Source organism: Ovis canadensis, chromosome 4, assembly GCF_042477335.2.
Source record: "Ovis canadensis isolate MfBH-ARS-UI-01 breed Bighorn chromosome 4, ARS-UI_OviCan_v2, whole genome shotgun sequence".
Classification (NCBI taxonomy): domain Eukaryota; kingdom Metazoa; phylum Chordata; class Mammalia; order Artiodactyla; family Bovidae; genus Ovis; species Ovis canadensis.
In genome coordinates this window covers 92,217,994-92,235,542 of record NC_091248.1, presented here as the reverse complement: position 1 = coordinate 92,235,542, position 17,549 = coordinate 92,217,994, and the positions used below count along the sequence as shown (strand labels likewise).

The 17,549-nt window shown below is 41.4% G+C and overlaps 1 protein-coding gene across 1 annotated transcript in view; it reads left to right on the top strand.

Annotated features, from left to right (window-relative positions):
- Positions 1-17,323, top strand: part of BLVRA (biliverdin reductase A) — a 51,897-nt gene extending 34,574 nt beyond the window's left edge. Inside the window, exons 5-8 of the mRNA XM_069588209.1 lie at positions 2,724-2,821; positions 7,997-8,104; positions 12,066-12,237; positions 16,958-17,323. Of these exons, the coding sequence (XP_069444310.1) occupies positions 2,724-2,821; positions 7,997-8,104; positions 12,066-12,237; positions 16,958-17,216 (637 nt within the window). The 3' untranslated portion in view covers positions 17,217-17,323. The remainder of the gene's footprint in view (positions 1-2,723; positions 2,822-7,996; positions 8,105-12,065; positions 12,238-16,957) is intronic.
- Positions 17,324-17,549: the final 226 nt, after the last annotated feature.

Genomic DNA, 17,549 nt, shown 5'->3' with positions numbered 1-17,549 from the left:
GAAGACCTGGCAGCCAGCAAGGCAGTGCCACCTGCCCCTAGAGCTCAGCTTTCCGTTTAGGTCATGACATTAAACTACAGCTATTTCCACAGTGTGGTTACCCAGAAGTCAGCTGCTGTCTCTTTATTACACTCACTGTAAATGTGGACAGAAGCGCCTTTATGTGGAGCCCCTTAAGCTTCTTTGGCACCAGAGAAGACCTGAACGAAGTAATCATATAATTCCCATACTTATCAATGTTTGTCCCCTAGAATATCTGGAGCATGAAAGCTGAACTTCTGAGCACAGCACTCTGGGTCCTTCCCTTACATCAGACTCCCAGCTCCTCTTAGGACCTCGTTTCTCTCTCTCTCCCCTCCCCTGCCACACAGAAACGCTGAAATTCACACCGTGTCTTAATGAACAAAGCCCCATAAATGCCCAAGCCCCTGCCTATGCTGCTTATCGTGAAACACCCTCATCCCCTGGCACCTGGAAAATGCCTGTTTACATTTCAAGACCCAGTTCAGAGCCTTAGTGAAATGTTTTCCAGTTGCCTCAGACAGAGCTGGCTGCCACGAGTTTTGTAGTCTTTATTTATAGCTGTCATGTGGTAATGGAGCCACTGGAGGTGATAGAGGGCAATGGCACCCCACTCCAGTACTCTTGCCTGGAAAATCCCATGGATGGAGGAGCCTGGTAGGCTGCAGTCCATGGGGTTGCAAAGAGTCGAACACGACTGAGCGACTTCACTTTCACTTTTCACTTTCATGCATTGGAGAAGGAAATGGCAACCCACTCCAGTGTTCTTGCCTAGAGAATCCCAGGGATGGGGAGCCTGGTGGGCTGCCGTCTGTGGGGTCACACAGAGTCGGACACGACTGAAGCGACTTAGCAGAGGTGATAGAATTCCAGTTGAGCTATTTCAAATCCTAAAACATGATGCTGTGAAAGTGTTGCATTCAATATGCCAGCAAATTTGGAAAACTCAGCAGTGGCTACAGGACTAGAAAAGGTGAGTTTTCATTCCAACCCCAAAGAAAGGCAATGCCAAAGAATGTTCAGACTACCACACAATTGCACTCATCTCACACACTGGTAAAGTAATGCTCAAAATTCTCCAAGCCAGGCTTCAACAGTACATGAACTGTGAACTTCCAGATGTTCAAGCTGGATTTAGAAAAGGCAGAGGAACCAGAAATCAAATTGCCAATATCCATTGGACCATCGAAAAAGTGAGAAAGTTCCAGAAAAACATCTACTTATGCTTTATTGACTACGCCAAAGCCTTTGACTGTGTGGATCACAGCAAACTGTGGGAAATTCTTAATGAGATGGGAATACCAGACCACCTGACCTGCCTCTTGAGAAATCTGTATGCAGGTCAACAAGCAACAGTTAGAACTGGACATGGAACAACACACTGGTTCCAAATTGGGAAAGGAGTACATCAAGGCTGTATGTTTTCACCCTGCTTATTTAACTTATATGCAGAGTACATCATGAGAAACACTGGGCTGGATGAAGCACAAGCTAGAATCAAGATTGCTGGAAGAAATATCAATAACCTCAGATGTGCAGATGACACCACCCTTATGGCAGAAAGTGAAAAAGAACTAAAAAGCCTCTTGATGAAAATATAAGAGGAGAGTGAAAAGTTGGCTTAAAGTTCAACATTCAGAAAACTAAGATCCTGGCATCTAGTCCCATCATTTCATGACAAATAGATGGGGAAACAGTGGAGACAGTAACAGACTTTGTTTTGAAGGGCTTCCAAAATCACTGCAGATGGTGACTGCAGCCATGAAATTAAAAAATGCTTGCTCCTTGGAAGAAAAGCTCTGACCAACCTAGACAGCATATTAAGAGGCAGAGACATTACTTTTGTCAGCAAAGGTCCGTCTAGTCAAGGCTGTGATTTTTCCAATAGTCATGTATGGATGTGAGAGTTGGACTATAAAGAAAGCTGAGCACTGAAGAATTGATGCTTTTGAACTGTGGTGTTGGAGAAGACTCTTGAGAGTCCCTTGGACTACAAGGAGATCCAACCAGTCCATCCTAAAGGAAATCAGTCCTGAATATTCAGTGGAAGGACTGATGCTGAAGCTGAAACTCTAATACTTTGGCCACCTGATGCAAAGAACTGACTCATTTGAAAAGACTCTGATGCTGGGAAAGATTGAAGGCAGGAGGAGAAGGGGACGACAGAGGATGAGATGGTTGGATGGCATCACTGACTTCATGGACATGAATTTGAGTAAGCTCCAGAAGTTGGTGATGGACAGAAAGGCCTGGCATGCTGCAGTCCAAGGGCCGCAAGGAATTGGACAAGACTGAGTCACTTTCAGTCGCTGCCGAAGGACTGCAGCACACCAGGCCTCCCTGTCCATCACCAACTCCCAGAGTTGGGAACTGTCTGTGGTAATAGACAATTTACCTGTTGACATGGCTATATTTCTCCTCCAGAATAACTGGTAAACAGTACCTGGTTGGATATGTCAGTGGATGAATGGGTGAATGTTCAAGTGAGCACATAACTAGAAAGCCTTTCTCTTACTGCTTAATAGAAAATAGCTTGGATGCAGTTCATCCTCCCCATCCCCTGGCCCTGACTCTCATCTGCATTCTGTCATAACACATTTACCCGGAGACTTGTGGGCATTTTTCACAGTCTGTCCTGCAGGGTACTTAAGCAAAGTTTAATTGAAGTGCATTTTATCTATATTTATCCCTCTTTCCCAAAGGCAATTCCTGAATGCTGGAAAGCATGTCCTTGTAGAATACCCCATGACACTGTCTTGGGTGGCAGCTAAGGACCTGTGGGAGTTGGCCGAGCAGAAAGGTGATGTATGTTCTGTGCGTCTGGAGCGCACACCCTCTTACTAAGAATTCCTGCCTCTAAGACTTCTATGGTACCATCTTCATGCCTTATAAACAACCCTGTGTCAGATATGTTACTGGCCCAGGGGCTCCGAGCCCAGCCCACTATACTGTCGGGTGGGGGTGTGTTTGTGGAGGAACACGGGGCAGAGGGAGGGATGGGAATTTGCAGACTTTTGTTCAAGACTTACCAGCTTCTTTTACTCTAATGAAAAATATGAATTAGCTTCTACTTATGCTAATATTATCTTGCTTTTATTCATGTGATACTTGTATTGCTAATGGAAAAATGCCTAGATTAGGGTAATTGATTGTCTGATGTGCACAGTTTATAGTTTTTGTTGTTTCTCAAGAGGAGCACTGTTTATTAATACTGGAACTTGGAAACTCTTCTAAGCATATGTTATTTTGCTTAATTCTCTTAGAAATCCTTGGAGGTAGGTATTTTCTCTAGCTTATGTATAGGAATCCATGGCTCACAGAAGTCAAAAATTTTCTACCAGAAATGGAGCATAACCTTCAAAAATTGTATGCCTGTAATTTATATAATATTGTACATCTACTATACTTTTAAAAAAAGTTTTGTACCAGGTCACAAAGCTAGTAATGTGACCACTAAATGAGAGGTGGAGATTTGATTTCAGTCCTTTTGGGCTCTGAAGTCCACGTTTTTCCCTCTGAGCCTTGCTGAACACCACAACTAGAGAGAGGCCCACATGCCACCAGTAAGACCTGATGCAGTCCAATATAAAGAAATATTTTTTAAAAGGCATGTAGTCCAATGGAATAGAATAGAGAGCCCAGAAACAAACCCTTGTGTATATAGATGGTCAAGTGATCTTTGACAAGGGTCTTTGAGATCACACAGTGGAGGGAATGGACAGTCTCTTTAACAGAAAGTGCTGGGAGAGATGGATAGCCACATGCAAAAGAATGAAGTTGTACCTTGACTTTATACCATTTTAACTCACACAGCCCTAAATGTAAGGTGTAAAACTATAAAACCCCTGGGAGAAAATGTAGGGAAGAGCTTCTGGACATTGGCCGTGGCAGTGACTTTTTTTCTGGGCGTGACACCCGAAGTACCGGCAACAAAAGCAAAAGCAGACGTGGGGTTTCGCACTGAACTAAACAAGGCTTCTGCACAACGAAGCAGGCAGTCAACAGGGTGGCAAGGCAACCCGCAGAAGGGGAGAATGAGCTTGCAAATCAGGTACCTGATAAGGGTTAATATCCAGACTATATAAAGAGCGCTTAACACTCGACAACAACAATAAATAACCTGATTTTAAAATACACAAAGAACCTGCAAAGGTACTTCTCCGAAGAAGATTTACAAATGACCAACAAGCATACAATAAAGACTGTCACTAATGATTATCACACGGGAGAAAGGCCGTAAGAGTACACTAAACGTGGGAAATGTTTTATGAGCAAATCTGTTTGAACACTGGAGAATTCACCCTAGAGAAAGGTATAGATGAACATGGAATTTGCAATTTCCTTGTTCAGCATAGGGTCACTGGAGGAAACTGAGGGGCCATCGGTCTGAATTGAATCTCACTTCCAAGTGCTTCTGAGAGCAGCCTGAATTTTTTCCTTACTCAAATTAGAGATTATAGAGTATTGAGGCACTATTGAAGGGCATGTATTTCTCAAGTCTAAAAGAACCATACTTTGTGATGGCCACGATTCTTTGAGCTAATGTTGCTGTTTGCAAAACCACTGGGTCCAGGGAAACCATAATTGGTACAGAAACTTACATGGCAGCTGGTAAAGAATCCACCTGCCAATGCAGGAGACACAAGATGCAAGTTCGATCCCTGGGTCGGGAAGATCTCCTGGAGAAGGAAATGGCAACTCGCTCCAGTATTCTTGCCTGGAAAATTCCATGGACAGAGGAGCCTGGTGGGCTACAGTTCACTGGGCCGCAGAGAGTTGGACACAGCTGAGCAACTGAGCACACATCACTAAGGATTAAAGGAATGCAAAGCAAAGCCACATTGAAATATCTCCTCAAACCCATGAAGACAGCCACTATTAAAAACAAAACGAAACTGGGACTTCCCTTTTGGTCCAGTAGTTAAGACTCAAAGCTTCTATGCAGGGGGCACAGGTTTGATCCCTGGCAAGGGAACTAAGATCCCACGTGCCACACAGTAAGGCCAAAACAAAACAAAAAAAACAAAACAGAACAACAAATGCCGGTGAGAGTGTGGAGAAATTAATTAGAGCCCTTGTGCCCTATTGGTGGGAATATAATATGGTTCAGCCACTCTGGAAAACTGTATGGAGGTTTCTGAAAAATTTATAAATAGAATTACCATATGATCCAGCAATCCCAGTTCTGGATATAATCTGAAAAGACTTTAAAGGATTTGGAAGAGATATTTGCACACTCTGGTTCATAGCACATTATTCACAATAACCAAGAAGTAGAAACAACTCAGATGTCCATTGATGAATGAATAGATAAAGAAAATGTGGTGAATATATACAATGGAATATTATTCAGCCTTAAGAAAGAAGTGAATCTTGTCACAAGCTACAACATGGAAGAATCTTGAGAATATTATGCTAAGTAATATAAGTAGTCACAAAGAGATTATATGAAGTATCTAGAATAGTTAAATTTGTAGAAACAGAAAATAGAAGGATGGCTGCTAGGGAGTGGTGTGGAGGAACAGAGGGAGTTATTTTAGTTGGGTACAAAATTTCAGTTTTGCAAAGTGAAACAGTTCTAAAGATCTTTTGTGCACAGTGTCCTTATAGTTAATACTACTGGACTGTAGACTGAAAATTGGTTAATAGGGTAAATTTTACATTATACATCTTACTACAATTTTTTTAAAAAACAAAATAAATTTAGAAGAATCAGAGCAATCAAAATTGAAGAGAGGATTTGACCTCAAGTGGAATGTTGATGCACAATAATTAGAAAGCCCCAAATGCAACATCATTAATTTAACAATTTGGGCAAGTCAAAATATGTATCAAAGAATAGTAAAAAATTCAGATCTTTTGTAAACCTAATTTTACAAAAATACATTAAAAAATTATTTTGTACAGAAGTGTACAATGCCAACATTTTAAGAGCAAAAATTGGCATGCAAATTCAGTATTCAAAAGAGAATGGTTAATGGTTAATTATGGTATTTGCATCTGATGAATACTATTCAGGCTCTAAAAGTCATAGATTCTTACTGTCATAAAAAAGGTACATGATACATGACTAAATACAAAACGGTAACAGAACTACATGTAGTATCACTTTAAAACAAATACAGATATGTGGACAATTTGTTTGATAGTGGTTATTTCTTGGTAGTGGTATTTTGGATGATTTTATTTACTTTCTATTTTTCTTTATTTTTCATGTTTCCTATAATGAGCATAATTTGTTTTAGTAATATGAAATAATACATTTTTAAAAATTGTTAAGAAGGTGTGAAATTGTATATATAGTATAGCCCCCCCAAAACAAAAACAAATTTTAAAAAGTTACACATAATTTGGACAAATCACTAGAGAAATTTAAATATTTAATGTAAAGGAAAAAAAATTAAGATATAATAAAAGCTCTCCATAGAAAGAGAAAATAAATTTATGTTGTATTGCTTCTGCTGGTAGGGGGTAGAATTATAGAGATGGAGATCTCATCTTCATACAAGAAAGAGTTTTCTAAGAATCATAACTGTTCCAACAGGACGCCATAGAAAATAGTTTCAGCATTGAGTATCATATAGTTTACTACTCCTTGGTTAAGAGTACCGTTTGCATTTTAAATATTACAAATATAATGGAAAATCATATTTCTGTTTTCATGGGCAGGCACACATAAAATGAATCTCTAGCCCCATCTGTTTCCTCACCAATCAGATGAGATAGCTTGCCAAGTCTGACATATTTAAATAACGAGTGAGATAAGCTTTTCTAGCACTTGAATCAGTGGTTAAACTAGTTACAAATCACGAACCCTATGACCCAAGAATTTCTGAGAAGTACGTTTTATTTCTTCTACAAAAGTAGCTCTGAACAGGCTAACACCAAAGCCACTGAAGAAATTGAATAATAATTCTGGTGTTCATCTGATTATCTGAGTTTTTGTAATTTGAGACAGAATTGCCTTGTGATAAATTCAGAGATTTTAAGTGCAGAGTTAAATGAATTTGGACAGAGTATATATACCCATGTAATGATTACTCCAGTCAAGATACAGAACATTTTTATTATTCCAGAAAGTTCCCTAGTGCCCACGTCCTGTCGGTCATTTATACCCACAGTAACATTGATTATCTACTACCAAACTACCTTTCCGATTATCTCTCAGCTAGGACCTGAGATCTTTTCTGTATTGCTTAAACATCAGTGTCAACATCATGTCACATACACTGGAGGGGAAAAAAAGCAAATGAAACAAAATGGCAACAATGATTAACTGGTAGCATTCTGAGTGGTTTCATTTTTTTCTTTATGCTCTTTCACGTTTTCTCAATTTTCTACAATGAAATGAATTTACATTTATACTTTAAAACTAAAAATAATTTTGTTTCTACCGTATGATCACAATCATGAAAAATAATTCACAGCAGAATGACAAAAGGGAAATAAACCAATATCTTAGTAGTGGTTCTTTCTGGTAAATAGGATCATGGTATTTTTACTTCTCATTTTCCTCCCAAATTTAAAAACACGTATTATTTCTAAGATAGACAAAACACTCTATTTTGAAAGATGAGGCCAAAATGGCTCTTGAGAATTTCATAAATTACTAGTTATTTTAGAAAGCTGCTGAAATATGTGTGAGAAAATGAATGAGTTGAGACTTCAAGTCCATTAATTGCAAGCTACCCTTTCATTTTCTCCTAAGAAGTTCTTATTTCATAATCCATGGCTGTTTCTGGCTTGCTCTCATATTTTTGTTGCTATAACTATTTGTTTTGTGGAAGATTATTTATTTGAGATAATGACAGACTTACAGAAGAGTAGTAAATATAATACAGTACAGAGAACTACTTTTTCTTGAATCATATAAGAGTAAGTTGCCCAGCTGATCCCCTAATAATTTCATGTGTATATCCTACAAATAACACAGTTGATGATAACTGCCTTTTTCACTCCATCCTTGTCATGACAGGGAAAGTCTTGCATGAGGAGCATGTTGAACTCTTGATGGAGGAGTTTGCATTCCTGAAGAAAGAAGTGGTGGGGAAGGACCTGCTGAAAGGGTCTCTCCTCTTCACAGGTCAGTCCTTGGTGAGATCACAGGTCATATGTAACTGGTGAGGCAGGGTGGTCTGAGGTGGGGAGGCTGAATTCTTTCCTAGCTCTCTAGGATGTGAACTTGGATTCATTTCTGCCAAAGAGTCTCTGCGGGCCAATTTAATTTTCCCAAATAGCCACAGACAATAAAAATGTCTATTTTGCTTCTTTCCTCAAATGAGATTTGATTGCTTGGTGGCCTTGGGTAAAATATGTGTTAGAAATCTGAAGCACATTTATACTTTTGGCCCAGTCGATTAGACAGAAGCTTCTCTCATGAAATCCTGACGAATTGGAGATTATATTCTACAGATTAAAAATGAAAGCTCTCTTTTAAAAAGGACTGAGGAAAAGGTTCGTTGGAGAAGAGAATATTTTTATACTTCTCTGTGCAGCAAATAGAATATGCATAGCCCCTTCCTTCCTCCAACAAGTTATCAGAACAGTAGCTGCAGCCAAAATATCCAGTCTACTATATATTCAGCTATTTATGTTAGTCTTCCTGGGAGCACCTCCATTAGCAGTAGAGAATGAACGACCTGGAGCTTCCAGCTCTGCAGTCTCCTTTGGGCGGACTCCTTAGATTTGTCTGTACCCTAAGGCATTAGCAGTAGGAAATTAACAAGCTGGAGCCTCCAGCTCTGCACCCTAAAGCATCTGGGCCACCTTTCCTGAGGACTTGCATTACAGGAAGGGAAGTGTGACATTGTTAAGTGGGAAAACCATTCATCTCTAATCTCATTTCAGAATCCATCTTCATCCTTTATTTTATTCCTTTTTGTATGTTTTAAACTTTTTTTTTCCTTTACAATACTGTATTGGTTTTGCCATACATCAACATGAATCCACCAGGGGTGTACATATGTTCCCACTCCTGAACCCCCTCCCACCTCCTTCCCCATACCATCCCTCTGGGTTATCCCAGTGCACCAGCCAAGCATCCTGTATCCTGCATCGAACCTAGACTGGCGATTCGTTTCTTATACGATATTATACATGTTTCAATGCCATTCTCCCAAATCATCCCACCCTCTCCCTCTCCCACAGAGTCAAAAATCTGTTCTGTACATCTGCATTTCTTTTGTTGTCTCGCATACAGGGTTATTGTTACCATCTTTCTAAATTCCATATATATGCATTAGTATACTGTATTGGTGTTTTTCTTTCTGGCTTACTTCACTCTGTATAATAGGCTCTAGTTTCATCCACCTCATTAGAACTGATTCAAATGTATTCTTTTTAATGGCTGAGTAATACTCCATTGTGTATATGTACCTCAGCTTTCTTATCCATTCATCTGCTGATGGACATCTAGGTTGTTTCCATGTTCTGGCCATTGTAAACAGTGCTGCGATGAACATTGGGGTACACGTGTCTCTTTCAATTCTAGTTTCCTCAGTGTGTATGCCCAGTAGTGGGATTTCTGGGTCATAAGGCAATTCTATTTCCAGTTTTTTAAGGAATCTCCACACTGTTCTCCATAGTGGCTGTACTAGTTTGCATTCCCACCAACAGTGTAAGAGGGTTCCCTTTTCTCCACACCCTCTCCAGCATTTATTGCTTGTAGACTTTTGATCGCAGCCATTCTGACTGGTGTGAAATGGTACCTCATTGTGGTTTTGATTTGCATTTCTCTGATAATGAGTGATGTTGCGCATCTTTTCATGTGTTTGTTTGCCATCTGTATGTCTTCTTTGGAGAAATGTCTATTTAGTTCTTTGGCCCATTTTTTGATTGGGTCGTTTATTTTTCTGGAATTGAGCTGCATAAGTTGCTTGTATATTTTTGAGATTAGTTGTTTGTCAGTTGCTTCATTTGCTATTATTTTCTCCCATTCCGAAGGCTGTGTTTTCACCTTGCTTATAGTTTCCTTTGTTGTACAGAAGCTTTTAATTTTAATTAGGTCCCATTTATTTATTTTTGCTTTTATTTCCAATATTCTGGGAGGTGGGTCATAGAGGATCCTGCTGTGATGTATGTCAGAGAGTATTTTGCCTATGTTCTCCTCTAGGAGTTTTATAGTTTCTGGTCTTATATTTAGATCTTTAATCTATTTTGAGTTTATTTTTGTGTATGGTCTTCGAAAGTGTTCTAGTTTCTTTCTTTTACAAGTGGTTGACCAATTTTCCCAGCACCACCTGTTAAAGAGACTGTCTTTAATCCATTGTATATTCTTGCCTCCTTTGTTGACGATAAGGTGTCCATAGGTGTGTAGATCTATCTCTGGGCTTTCTATTTTGTTCTGTTGATCTATATTTCTGTCTTTGTGCCAGTACCATACTGTCTTGATGACTGTGGCTTTGTATGTTTTAAACTCTTTATTGCTTCCCTGGTGGCTCAGAGATTAAAGCATCTGCCCGCAATGTGGGGGACCTGGGTTCGATCCCTGGGTCAGGAAGATCCCCTGGAGAAGCAAATGGCAACCCACTCCAGTATTCTTGCCTGGAGAATCCCATGGATGGATGAGCCTGGTGGGCTACAGTCCACAGGTCGCAAAGAGTCGGACACGACTGAGTGACTTCACTTCACATAGCCATTTAACAATGTGTGATAGTTACAGGTGGACAGCAAAGGAGCTCAGTCATACATATACATGTATCCATTCTCCCCAAACTCCCCTCCCATTCAGGCTGCCATAACACTGAGTAGAGTTCCCTGAGCTGTACAGTAGGACTTTGCTGGTTATTCATTTTAAATATAGCGGAGTGTACATGTCGATCCCAAATACCCTAACCATCTCATCCCTACTCTCTTCCCCACTGTAGAAGTTCATTCTCCAAGGCTGAGATCCATCTTCATCCTTTAAAATGACCACCTAATGAACATTGTGGCAACAAATAATAACCATCAATGTGCACAAGGAATTGTGCTAAGTATGTGACATGCATTATTTCATGTTGATTCATAGGATAATCCCATAAAGTGGGTATTCATTACGTCATACAGATTTTTTTTAATGAAGCTCAGAGGTGGGTAGCTTCACAAAGTTGACCCAACAGTTATGACTTTGGGGCTCAGATTTGTGACAGCTGCTCAGTCCTCTGCAAAGAAAAGGAGCAAACAGTGACCAGCCCAGAGGGAGCTGTGTTTCCTGTGTAAGTCTGACACTTAGGTCCTAGTTATTTCAAACCATGTAGTCTATGAAACTTACAGTCTTGGTTTGCTATTATTTACCTTTTTATTTGATTTGCTTGTGATCTTCTTTAGAACATACTCATAATTATGAGTTAAGTCAGTATCAAGTCATAAGAAATCTGTGGTTTAAAAATCAGTGTAACAGATATGATATCTTATAAATTGAAGTTATGTTTAAAATTTAGACTGGGAACAGAGGGGAGTAACATCTTGACCAGGTTTCTCACCCAGATCCTCTTTGGAATGTACTGTTGTACCTGGGATGATAGATATTGAAGTCTAAGAAAACACCACTGTATCAATTATCTTGATATTGATGTAGTCTATAGGTATTACTGTTTTCTTCACAGTTATCACGATTCCTTCACCCTCTTATAATTTATACAGTTATACATTTATAGGAATATAGGCTTGCAGGACTAAAATATGTTAATTCTTTTACCTCAAGTTACTAAGAGAATATATATGCATATGTGTGTACCACATATATATGTGTGTGTGTGTGTGTGTATATATATATATACACGCATACACACATAACATATACATGTTAGAAGCCTGAAACATTTGTATTTCCAGATAACCTGCAATATCCAATGAAATATTTTATTTTACCAACAAACTGAATTTCACAAGCAGGAGCAAAGGGAGACGTTTCTCTGAAAGTCTCCATAAGAATCATCTCGCATACCCCCGCTATGAGGCAAGGTTGTGTGTTCTGATCCCCAACCACATCTGTTGGCTCCCTGTCACCCCCCAATCATCAGCCTTTCCCCTCCAGTCCCCGACTTGTCTGTGTTTCCCCACAGCTGCCCCACTGGAAGAAGAGCGGTTTGGCTTCCCTGCATTTAGCGGCATCTCTCGCCTGACCTGGCTGGTCTCCCTCTTCGGGGAGCTTTCTCTCGTGTCTGCCACTTTGGAAGAGCGAAAGGAAGACCAGTATATGAAGATGACTGTGTGCTTGGAGACAGAGAACAAAAGGTAGGTTGGGAAAAGCTGTGAGGAGTGGGCAATATAAGGACATCCTTGTGTGTTCATGAGGGAGAATTCGGGGAGACCCAGGGACCTAGACCCCAACCCCTGACTCCAGAAGAGCCATCTGCTTCTGCAGTGGGACAGGTGCTGAAATCTCACTTACGTTGCTTCACACCTTCCTCCTAGTAGCCCCATAAGGTTAAGAGAAGCATACAGATCTGATATGTTAGATATGTTTAGATCAGAAGAGCCCCCGAATGGCTCACAATTAAACAATCTGGAAGTCAGAAGGCCTTACAGAGGAGGAACACCCTAGTAATGAAGATGCCCCCAGGAGCTCCCTTGGACTTGAGGCATCCAATTCTAATTTTCCCTATGGGAGCCCTGGAGAAGGAAATGGCAACCCACTCCAGTATTCTTGCCTGGAGAATTTCATGAACAGAGGATCCTGGTGGGCTACAGTCCCTGGGGTCGCAAAGAGTCAGATATGACTGAGCGACTCAGACATAACACACAGATATGAGCGGGTTGCCTAAGCCACACAGTGAACAATATCAGATATAGGAGCAGAAGTCCAGTTATATCTGTGACCTGCATTCATTCCAACATTTTATTGTGAAAGGTGCAGGCACTGGTAAAGTTGAAAGAACTCTGCAATGAGCATCTGTATAGCTACCACCTAGATCTTGCCATTAATATTATACTCAGCTTGCTTGTATCATGCCCAGCTCTTCATCAGCTTTATCACATCATACTGTTGTAATGTTCCCCAAATACTGATTCTTTATTCTCCATACCAAGTCTTTTTTTTTTCATTTAAAAATGTTCAAGAGACTTTAAAATAGTACAAAGATGTTCCGGTTGACTATAAGATCATACTGAGGTGGTGTCTGTTGGTTCCTCCATTGCTAAAGCCTCCAGTTGATCCTGGTTCATTACACACCCTGATAATTCTTCCAGTTGGGTAGTAGTGATACTCTTTGATTCCCAGCATCTTCCATAAACTGCTGCACGTCGATAAATGACAGAAAACAGAACGCCAGAAATAATCACTAACTGTTTGCAGATTTTACCTGAATATCCTTGATGTGTTGTTTTTCGAAACCAAGTCCTCTTGGTCCATTTGGGAAACCAACATCATGATGGGTCCCATCTGGTAGGAAATGCAGCTCTTTCACCAGCAAACAACCCTTCAAGATAAAAAGCTTCATAACAAGTCTTTAAAACATTAGGAGCCTCTGCGAGTTGTTTGCAGACACAATTCCTTAAGTTAGGCCACCTTCTAACAACATAATGGAAGAGAGCAGAGCTGCAGCAGGGGTTGAGGAGGTGGGGAGGCATGATGTTGAAAGGTCACAGTAAAAGGACCAGTGAGACCAGGGTCATTGCCTGAAGCCCTGTTGCACAAAGTGCTAGTATCTGCTAACGTTTACTGAGTTCTCGCCAATGTGCCAGGGCCTAGCGCTTTTACAAGAATTTTCTCATATAATGTTTATACCAACTGTCTGGAACGGGCATTACTATGATCACTTGGGAAATTATGATCTCACCCGAGACTCAGAGAGGTGAAGAAACTCGCCAAGGGCACACAGCTAATAAATGATTATGTGAGAATCATGCTCAAGCAGCCTGTCTGCAGTCCTCGAATGATCACACCTTCTCCTCCACAATGCACAGGAAGGGCACAAAAAAGGAATATCATTGAAAACACATCGGGCCTTCTCTTTACCTCATCCTTACCTATCAGTGAAGTAGGTATCGTTAGCCTCAGGCCCCAGATCATCCAGGAAAACCCAGTGCAGCTCACTTCCAAGCCTATGTTCTTTCCATTTTACTAGCAGTTTCCAAACTTTGTAAAAATAAGCATTCAAACACTTTTTCAACCCAAACCTATATAGAAGAGGTGCACATTTCAGTCCTCTTGTCCAAGCTGGTTGGTAGGGCTGGGACCAGAGCCAGGTGCACCCCCCACCCCCTCGTCCTGTTAGAAGAACACAGTTAGAAATTGCCACCTCTGCAGTGCTTGAGACACATGCTGACTAGAGGAGTGTGGCTGTGGGTGTACACCTTCCTGTGGAAGGTGAGAAGTAAGAAGCATTTTTGCAGGTAGTCAGAGCTCAGGCTGGTGAATGCAGATATTTGCAAGTGGAGGTTTCCAGAGAGGACCAGAGGAGCCATCTGAGTCCAAGCTTGTGGTTTGGGTCGGGAGGCCTAGAGCTAAGAGTTGTCCAAGCCCAGAACATGGATGGGCCCGGGGCCACCTTTAGCTCCTCTCTAATTGACAGTAAAGTCCCAACAGCTGATGTCCTCACTTAAATATGTGAACAGGGAGACTCCCCCTGATGGTTCGTAGTTAAGACTCCCCGCTTCCAATGCAGTGGGCGGAGGTTCAATCCCTGGTCAGGGAACTAAGATCCATATGCTGCATGGTGCGGCCAAAAATTATATATATATATTTATATACACATATATATATGAACAGGAAACAGCATAACCAAGTTTTGAGTAGGCGGGACCACAAAAGGAGGAAGTTTCTCTGTCCACATCTCTCTTGATGTTTCCTGGCATGTGTAGGTGTTGGCATGGTTCCCCCTTTATATACTTCACATATTTTTCTCTTAAACATTTTACTCACTCTCTAGTGTAGGTCTCGGTAAGCTGAAGGGAGGGTTCGTTTACCCTGAGCTCCCTGCAGCACTCAAAAGAATCTTAAATGATCCGTCTGGGCCCCTTTCTTGCAACCTCATACCTTATATCTGTTTGTTTGTTTGTTTTATGCTTCACAGCATGTAGGACTTTAGTTCCCTGAGTTTCCCAACCAGGGGTCTAACCCATGCCTCCTGCATTGGAAGTACAGAGTCTTAACCACTGGGCCACCAGGGAAGTCCCCCCATACCTGTATATTTAGCTTTATTATGTCCCATCCCTCTAGAGGCGGAGAACAAACAAAAGGTAGTTCCGCTTTGTCCATTAGCAACACTGGTCTAAACTGCCCATTCTGGACCTGCCCGCCTGCACCCTGGGGGGAAGGGGGAAGGAATCCGAGGAAGGGTAATGGGAGACAAGACCCTGATGCCTGCTCAGGATTGAACCCTTTCTCTGTTCATATCACAGCCGTCCAACCAGATTGCCTTGTCCTTGACCCTGACTCAGCCCTGTAGGAGAAGTAAGGACGGGAAGGCAAAGAGAAGTAGCCAGAGCAAGTCCTCTTAAGACTTCCTGAAACTTTGTTCCCAGAAGAAGGAAGGAAAACTTACGTGTATATGTGTGAAAAGTTTGAATGCAGGCTATCCATATTAAATTAAAATTGGAAAGAGCTTGAATATTTGGCAATAATAAAATAGTAAATGAATTATATAATCAGTTGTCCATGATATGCAGATAGCAGTATCTGTAGGATGATATTTTTAAATAAACACAGTCAAAAATTAGTTATACTTTAGGGTTTATATACCATATCAGTTCAGTTCAGTTCAGTCACTCAGTCATGTCCAACTCTTTGCGACCCCATGAATCACAGCACACCAGGCCTCCCTGTCCATCACCAACTCCCGGAGTTCACTCAAACTCAACATCCATCAAGTCAGTGATGCCATCCAGCCATCTCATCTTCTGTCGTCCCCTTCTCCTCCTGCCCCCAACCCCTCCCAGCATCAGAGTCTTTTCCAATCAGTCAACTCTTCACATGAGGTGGCCAAAGTACTGGAGTTTCAGCTTCAGCATCATTCCTTCCAAAGAAATCCCAGGGCTGATCTCCTTCAGAATGGACTGGTTGGATCTCCTTGCAGTCCAAGGGACTCTCAAGAGTCTTCTCCAACACCACAGTTCAAAAGCATCAATTCTTTGGTGCTCAGCCTTCTGCACAGTCCAACTCTCACATCCATACATGACCACAGGAAAAACCATAGCCTTGACTATAGACAAATACTTGAAAGGATTGTCTCAAACTGAAGAGGTTTTTATTTAGGTGAAAGAATTATGGATTTTTTTTCTTTTTCTTGTAAAAGTCTTTAAATCAATGCTGTATTGTTTTTAGAATACTTTTTAAAGCAGATTTTGTATTTCTGCTGTCATATTATTCAGTGAAGCTTCTTTAGATCAAAGGCGTAATTAGGCTTCTCTGTTTCTGATTAAGCAGGTAACACAGTTATTATCTACTATAAAGACAGAAGAGGTAAACCCAGAGAAAGGAGAAACTTTAGAGAAGTGGGGTATGTCCCATTAGGACTGGAGATTTTTCTGAGTGCTGACCTTGACCTTGACCTGGGGGCACATGTAAAATGGAAACAAATGCTTTGCAAGCAGGCAGAGAGTATCTAGTCTTTTCTGGCATGTGCGGGGGATCACAGACCTCTTTGAAATGGGATGAAAGCACTCTAAGAATTCTTTCCCATAAAAATGCACATATACTTGGAAACAGCAGTTTGCTCCAGAACCTCAGGTCTGCATCCTCAGGGCTCAGGGTAGAAAGTCCTGAATAATGAACTGATATTCACACCAAAATCATTGCACAGATTCCCCTGCCTGGTGGCAAAACTGAATAAAAGGACCGTTGGTCAGTAGAGTTGCCAACAGTCGCCATGGCTTCTGGGGGGCTGGTGGAGGTTGGGATGCAGCTGCTGCAGGAGAGATGGGCTCACAGGAAGATCTAGCAGGGGGTGCTCAGGTGCCAGCAAGCATCCATGTGCCCTCAGTGAATTTAACACTATGCCTCTTGCCTCTGCAGCCCGCTGACCTGGATTGAAGAGAAAGCACCTGGCCTAAAGCGAAACAGACGTTTAAGCTTCCATTTCAGATCTGGGTCCCTGGAGAATATGCCCAACGTAGGCATCAATAAGAATATTTTCCTGAAAGATCAGAATATATTTGTCCAGAAACTCCTGGGCCAGTTCTCGGAAGAGGAGCTGGCTGCCGAGAAGAAACGCATCCTGCACTGCCTGTGGCTCGCAGGAGAGATCCAGAAACACTGCTGCTCGAAGCAGTGAGGGGAAGGGGCAGTGCTGCTCTGCTCAGCAAAACTGGAGCCTGATCTTTATCGAGAGTTGACCTTTCTCTCTATTCTTACCATTAAACATGTCTTGGGTAAACAGGATTTGCTTATTGTCACCAGCTATGTTGGGGCCTCCAGTGGGGGCTCCCATGGGAATGAAAAAAAAACAAGCAGCCAACCTTGGTTGAGCAGCGCTAAATGCTTTAAGATGCCTGGTTTCACTCAGGCTTCCCAGTGGCCCTGCCAGATGAGTGTTATCAGATATGTTTTCCTTAGTATCTTTGAAAACCTTATTTGAAGTCACCCAGATAGTAAACAGCAGAACCAG